At 41.9% G+C, this 7,658-nt stretch overlaps 1 protein-coding gene across 1 annotated transcript; it reads right to left on the bottom strand.

Moving 5' to 3' along the window:
- Positions 1 to 434: 434 nt before the first annotated feature.
- On the bottom strand, positions 435 to 7,453 carry hdgfl2 (HDGF like 2). Its single transcript, XM_020081375.2, has 16 exons — positions 7,182 to 7,453; positions 6,620 to 6,696; positions 5,634 to 5,775; positions 4,926 to 5,132; positions 4,541 to 4,660; positions 4,381 to 4,449; positions 4,090 to 4,270; positions 3,871 to 3,955; positions 3,475 to 3,772; positions 3,252 to 3,370; positions 3,079 to 3,146; positions 2,853 to 2,923; positions 2,654 to 2,755; positions 2,162 to 2,318; positions 1,917 to 2,028; positions 435 to 1,647 (listed from the first exon to the last, which is right to left on the bottom strand). Exons 1-16 carry the CDS (start codon positions 7,251 to 7,253, stop codon positions 1,548 to 1,550), a joined length of 1,980 nt encoding a protein of 659 aa, XP_019936934.1. The 5' UTR covers positions 7,254 to 7,453; the 3' UTR covers positions 435 to 1,547.
- Between the last annotated feature and the right edge of the window lie 205 nt (positions 7,454 to 7,658).

Genomic DNA, 7,658 nt, shown 5'->3' with positions numbered 1-7,658 from the left:
AGCTCGAAGAGTAATTTCTCCTCAGCTGAGTTAAAGGTTTTAATCAGAAAATTGTTATCTCACTGTTCATTTCAAATGTAGTAATACAATATACAATTTATAGTTATAAAACATAAAATCTCACAGGTAGTCTGGCAGGTAAATACTAGGGCTGAATGATGTGGCCAAAATCACATCAAGATAAACACGTTCCTATCAGTCGAAATCACAGTTCGTTATATTGCTATTGATTTGTGTGATGACAATTATTTATTTTGTTTTATAGCCCAGCCCATGTGCCATTAAATTTCAAGTGGAGTAGGTAAAAGCATTATACTACATTGCACAAAACCACAAACCAACAAATAATCACTATACGTGATGCTGCAGTTGGAAAAGCAAAGTCATTAAAAGCAGTTTTTCTTAAACACCAAGAAATGAGATAGAAACAAAAGCCATGCTGAGATTTTTATTCAAGTCTCAACTAAGTGATAGAAATGCTTTACCAATTTATATAGCACTAAAAACACCTGTTTTATGCATATGATGGGGAAATGTCAAAATAAACGGCAGCTACATGAGATCTCCACTGCTTAAAAAGGCAGTTTTCGACCTGTACATTTATTCCGATTATTATTATTATGCAAGTTACTGAACGCAGATACTACAGGGAGATGTGAGTGCAAGGTGTGTAACTCCACAGCAGTTATTATTTTAGACAAAAGTGTAGATGCAAGTATCTGAAAATGAGGCATTTAAAAAAAAAAAAGTAGGTGGACCTCAGTCGGAAAACAGATTTAAGAGACTCAGCTCATGGCTTCAGGTTCAGTATCACGTGACAGAACTCGTCAAGACTGGATTAACTGGAACAAAACCAGATAATTAAAAAAATACTGAAAAAACATAATAAAAAGATTCACAAGTAGTTCTTCACCACTCTTACAATGTCATACACACAGACAGGAGGCGTTCGTGATGTTTCGTAGGCTTTATAAAAAAAAAAAATGAAGCCAATAAATTTAAGGGCTGCACAAAATCTTCAAAGCATGGCTCCATTTCCACCCAATGTCCCCGCAAAGAATCATTTAAAGTCTGATCTCACACTACCCCAGCCTAAATTCTGGTTACAAGTGCTAAAAATGTAATCATTCAATATACATACGGTATGAAAGACCAAAGTAAGAGTTCATGTGGTACAAAGAATGAAGTAGCCAGGAGAGCAGGGGTTCAGGTTTTAAGGATCCAGGACGGGCCAAGTGTCGTATAAAAAGAAACGTACATTTCAGAAACAAAAAGGGGTTTCACACCGCGCCACAAACTATCACACAAGTAAGCTTTCCTGCTGTGCTGGGATAAATAATGGACCAAAGGGAGCAACAGGGTGTTCTAGCTTGATTTCATTATAGTACAAAATGTCCAACATATCAACGTTGATGTAACAGATACTGTCGGAGATGCTGGGTGTGTGTTTTCGATGTTGTTGGGCTAGGAGCACTGTACGATGCCATACAAAGGGACCACTGCCATCTTTTAGTGCTTGGTCCCCTGCAGTGGTGGTTCAGGCCCTTTCAGCTTTCGACAGCAGGTGGTTCTGCGTCTGCGGTGATGGAGTTGTCTGCTTCTTCATAGGTGTGTGTCTGGTGGTCAGCAGGGCTGCTTGGGCTCCGTCTACAGATGAAGCGCAGTCAGTCAACTACAACTGTGCTTAGATCACATTTACCATCTATCTAATCTAATCATTCTAGAAATCTCAATCAAATTGCCGATCATGACAACAGCGAGTTCACAACAACAACAACTGATTCTCCTGTTCGGGGTTCTATGTAGTGAGTCAAGCTTCAGTCCAGCAGCGGATCCTAATTTGCAGCAGCTCAATTACTGCATGTCACTTTTACAGTTTCATAAAGAAACAGCATTATTTCAACCTTGATATTCACCTGTTAGGACTTGAAGCATCATCATTCTCTTCCTGGGTGGGTGATTTCGGTTTTTCCTCGACCTCCATATCATCATTTTTCTGCTCAGATTCCCCGTTCACTGGAATGGAGTCTAGAAAAAACAAATCGATACAAATTGATATAAATATGCAGAGTAAACCAAAACAAGAATATCAAGCCTGGTGGGAAAACATCCACATAATGTAGAACCCAATAGATCCATAACTGGGCAGAATTTGTTTTACCTGCTTCTTGTGTCTCCTTGTCATTATCTTCTGGGTCCTTGTCGTCTGTTTGAGGTTTGACTGGCACATCTGACTTGCCCACAAAGCGAAGTTTTAACTTGTTGTACACGTCACTGGCTTTTTCCATGACTGCAGCGCTGGCTTTATACCGCCGGATCTGTTATTAATGAAAACCATGACTATTAAAATGGGGAGGATAATTGAAATGAGAACCATACTGCAGTGGCCTGAATATAGGATGGCCCTGATCATTAGAGCACCCATATTACAATATCTGTTTTTGAATGAACACAGACAGAGCAAAGAGAAGGTGCATTAAAGATGGATTCATGTACAATCCATCATCATTAACACTGGGAAACAACTGGTAACACACAGTACAGTATATGGTACATTTATGACATCAAGTGAACTATTTTCCATCATTTTAAATGTGGATTAACCTGCCTTAATGCAACATGAGTCTGCAAACAAAAAGACAGTAAACTGCACCTTCTTTAACGTGGCAATAACTTCAGCGTTCTTATGGAGGATCTGGCTGGTGACGGGCACAGCCTCAAGTTCTTCCAGGGCTTGTAGACACCGATCTATGTCCTGGAAAACACACAAAACACATCAATGTTTCATTTCAAACTGAAATTTACAAAATTAAAAAACACAGAAAATAGAACAACTCATAGATGTAACTTACTGGGTTGTCAACTTTGAGTGCAAACTTTATGTCTGTGTGGAGTTTCTGTAGCCTTTCTTCTGGTGATGGCTCTGCATATGAAAACACAAAGTCACAGTCAGGGAATAAGTACTTTTGGTGGAGTATTGCATGGTTCCCAGGTTTCCCAGGAAATAAATGTGCTTGTCAGCTGCAACAAATAAAAACAGTACATGTGAAACTGAGTAAGCATGTATGAGACACTTACCTTTTTTCTTTTCTACTTTCTTCTCTGGCAACCTCTCTGGTTTGCGTTTGGGTTTTTCAGGCTTAGCTCTAATAGAAAGAGAAGGAACTCTGAGGTCTGTGTATGTATAATGTTTTAAAGAAGTTCATCTAAAGTCAGACCGCACACTCGCCTTTTCTTCATTGAGCACTCACCTTGCTCTGGACTTTTCCTCTAATCGTCTGGCTTTCTTCTCTTTCCTTTCTTTTCTCTCCTTATCTTTCTTTATTCTTGCCTTCTTCTGGTTGTCTGGCTTTTTATTTGCTCTCTTCACCTTTTGATGAGAAAAGCACAAGAAGTTGCATACGTCAATAGCACAAGACTTAATCTCTAATTCTATTATTGTGTTAAAACCGTATTTTCACTAAGCAACTGCACCTCAGCTGGAGGTGGAGAATCTGAGTCGGAGGGTGCAGGAATCGGAGGTGGAGGGGGTTTCTTGGACTTCTTCAATGGGTGCTCATCTACACCCTCATCTGAGCTATTGCTGCTGTCACTGCCGCCCTCCTTTTTACCCTTATCTTTGTCTTTTTTCTTTTTCTCATCTTCCTCTTTCTCCCTCTCACGTAGACGGCGGAGCTCCTCTGCCTCCTCCTTTTTCCGGCGCTCCTCCAGCTCTCGCCTGCGTTCCTCATCTCTTTTCTTCCATTCACTGATGCGGTCGGGTTCACTGTCGCTGTGACAAAACAGGGAATCATTTACACACGGCTAAAACACACAGTAGAATTCATATAAGTCAATTACTCTGTGGTGCGTGAGTGGGTAAAACCTGACCTGTCGCTGTTGGATGACGATGATGGTGCTCGTTTTGCCGGCGGGGGTTTGGGTTTCCGTGCACGAGGCTTTGGTGCAGGCTTCTCTGTGGGACAGGAATTCAACCATTGTTAATGTAAGCAAAAAGCATGAAATCTTTCTTTTACTATTTAATGACAAATATGCCTGCGATTTTGCATTAAACTGTAATTTATTGATAATCCATTAACCAGACTAAACCTTTCTTCCGTGCTTGTGGGCCTTTCCGAGGAGGTGGATCTGAGTCTGACTCAGACTTTGAACCGGACCGGGATTCTGAGCCAGACAGAGCTGGTCGAGGTTTCTCGTCCTCCGAGTCACTGTCCACCACTTTCTTCTCTGAGCCTGATCCTGAGTCTGAATCTGAGTCAGATGATCCCTTCTGCAACGTCACAGAAGAAAAGGTGGAATCAGAAGGAGAAAGGGCAAGAAATCAACAACTTCCATCACAAAAGGTGAACGATGCTTTTATTATATTAAAAAGTGGGTCACCTTTTTCTTCCCTCTCCCTCCTGCTTTTTTCCCACCTCGTCCACCTGCTTTCTTCTCTGGCGTAAAATCCTATTGGAAAGATAAATGTGTAACATTCATGGGCTGTTACGTTTCTGAGAACACAAAAACTATCCTATATAGTGTGTGTGTAATTACTTACCTGGTCACTGTTCTTTCCAGAGTCTGACTCTGAGGGCGTTGGTTCTGATTCAGAGGGGGATCCACTCTCTACATCTCGGTCACTGGACGAACCTCGAGCCTTCTTCGGAGGAGGGGGCCGCTGTAACAGAAAACACAAGCAATAGAACAACATAAATTAATTGAATCTATTTTTTTTTTTCATTGTGATCACAACTCCTGATACAAAATACGAAGCCAATTCGTCTTTTTGTTATCTCCCGTTTTAATTTTCATATTAATAGACTGATTCCAAGTCAGGGTTCTGCTGATAGGACTCGACATGCTAACTGCATCTCTTTTGTTACACAACCTGTGTTACCACTGCGTGTTAATCGTTAATGACACCGAAATATCTGAAGAACTACCTTGGGAGCTGGTGGCTTTCTTTTCACTGCTGCTCCTCCTCCTCCACCTCCTCCTCTTCCTCCCCTTCCACGGTCTTCACTCCCAGAGTCTGAGTCAACCTCACTTCCTGACTCAGCTTTCTGAGGAACCAGGGCCTCTTCATCCTCCTCATCTTCATCACTTCCTCCTCCAGCGTTGTTGCCATCACTGTCAGATGAGCTGGCTGGCTGCAGAAAAAACACAATAAGGATATTAATACAGATGCTTAACTGAAATGAAAAGCACCCGACCAAGCTTGTCAAGATGACATCTTGCTTTTCCCAGATAGTTTGCACTACAACTGTCAAGGACAAAACATGGAGACAGGGAAAAGAGAGCGGTGACAAAAGTTTCATCCATTATCTATACCACTTATCCTTTGAGGGTCGCCGATAAGCAGGATTCAATCCCAGCTGACATTGAGCGAGAGGGATGTACACCCTGGACAGGTCGCCAGCATATCACAGGGCCAACATAAAGAGACAACAATCATTCACACCTATGGTCAATTTAGAGTTTCCAATTAATCAAACCCCAATCTTCAGGAGCATTTGCAAACTCCACGCAAAAAGGATTCCAACCAAAAGCCATGTTGCAGAGAGGTGACAGCGCTGACCACCATACTGCCCTTGAAATAAAATGAACAAATGGATAATGGATGGAAGATTGTTGGTATCAGGGTGACTTACCACAGGTGGGGCACTGTAGGAGGCGTGTGGATTGTTCTGGATTTCCCATAAACCTTCATTGAATCCCTTTCTTTTGTTGGGCTTTCCGTAGCGTTCTTTGTACTTCTCATATGAAAAAAGGTCCTTCGCTGCAAGGAATGCTCTGTGAGAAAAAGAGATGAAGTAAGGGTGAAAAAACTGATCAACTAAAAACCAATGTGATCTTAAAATAAAAAGGTTCTTGACATCCAAGTTTTACTTGACTTGAGACTTTATAAGAGTGGACTGTGCCACCTAGTGATAGATTAATATACTGCAGGTGCCATCTTGTGTCAAAGAGATGTTGTTTGATGATGAATGAAACATGAGAAATCATCCCTCAGAAACAAACTGCTCCTGTACTCATACCAACACCAGTCAATAGTAAACAGTGACACCTTCAGAGAAGTGTAAAGCTCATGAGAGGCGACTAACAGGCAGCGATGTGAGACGAAACAAGAGACTTATGTTATCATCTCTCGAAGACGATATCGAGATGAGTCAGTGCGTGAATTAAAAACTGGCACAGAAAATTCAACTATAAGTTATGAAATAAATCAATCAAATGTACTATAGATAATGGATTTCAAACAACGTCATTATTTCCATTCAGCCAATTGTAGTCATCTAGGTTGTATTAGCTCGACAAATCCAATTAACTTTACTTTATGATGATACCTTGTTGTGTTTAGGGCTATGCAATAAAACAATATCAATAATTATCACTAAATAATGTCATCAATACCAATATTACAAAAGCCCAATAGATATTACAATACAATATATACAATTCACAATCAATCTGACAGTGCTCTTGTGACTACACAACTGTTTTGGTTGCTCTCTCTATAATAATAATAATAATAATAATAATAATGTGATATTTATAATGATTATTAGCCACATCGTTTGATATGAACATTTTTTGTTTTAACCATATCGCCTAGCCAGAGTTGTGTTGCACTCACGTCTCATGTGTCCCAAAGAAGAAAATAGGAATTTTATTGGGAGGAGGTTTCACTGCTCCATCAGCCACGTCTTCAATCTGTAAACAAACCAGACCTTCAGGTGAACAACAAACGACAGAGAGGAAACGATGCACAACTCTTCTGTGGACCTGGTGGTCTCATGTACTGATGACATGTAGTAAACAAAACACCACATATTCATATTAACTCATGTACAAATACTACAGATCTGTGGTGCGCGATTAACAAGTGTGGACCTGGAGCAGATCACTCTCATCAGGGGGAAATTGTCATGAACGTAATTTCCAGATTATCTCAGTTGGCTTTGCTGCTGTACGTCTCCACACTGAAGAGGCCGACAGCATCTGATGCAGAAGCCGCTGCTGATGCTCTGGCTGCGGGCCTGCGTCGCAGCCTGTCAGCCTGTTGTGGTATGAACTTCAGTATGTTTTCTGATGGGTGTCCATGTTAGACACACAGATACACAGAGAAGCTTCTCCAGCAGCAACAGCCCACCCCCCCTCTGCCCCTCCGGCTGCTGCTGCTAACGCTACTCGCTCACCCTGGCTGGCCAGTGGGGGTATCCCTTCATTTTAGCGAAGACCAGGTCTCCGGGCTGGAAGTCGTGCGGCATCGTCCCGCTCCTCGGTGCAGCCTGCGGCTCTGGGCAGTGTTCGGCTGCGCGGGCCTGTCGGTGTCTCTCCGCCGTCTGCTGTTCTCAGGTCGACACGGAACCTGGAGACGATGGGGTTAGCTCGCAGGCTAACTGTGTGCTAACGTTAGCGCGAGAAGAGGCGGCGACGTGAGCACGGCGGCAGCGTATAGGACACTTCCGGTGGAGGCTCAGCTCGCGCTTCAAAATAAATGTCTCTACTGGAAACTAAAATATCGTGACATGGAAGTCTTGTAATTCAGAGTCAATGAAACGGCTCAATGTATTGGAAATCTATTCAAATCATATATCAGGGGGAGCAGACCTATGGTAACTGTCACGTGACTTTTATCTCCTATTTATTTATACTTTTATGCTGTTTTACAG

This window comes from Paralichthys olivaceus, chromosome 3 (genome assembly GCF_024713975.1).
Source record: "Paralichthys olivaceus isolate ysfri-2021 chromosome 3, ASM2471397v2, whole genome shotgun sequence".
Taxonomy (NCBI): Eukaryota; Metazoa; Chordata; class Actinopteri; order Pleuronectiformes; family Paralichthyidae; genus Paralichthys; species Paralichthys olivaceus.
The sequence above is the reverse complement of the archived record's forward strand: the minus strand, read 5'-3'. Positions and strand labels throughout refer to the sequence as shown.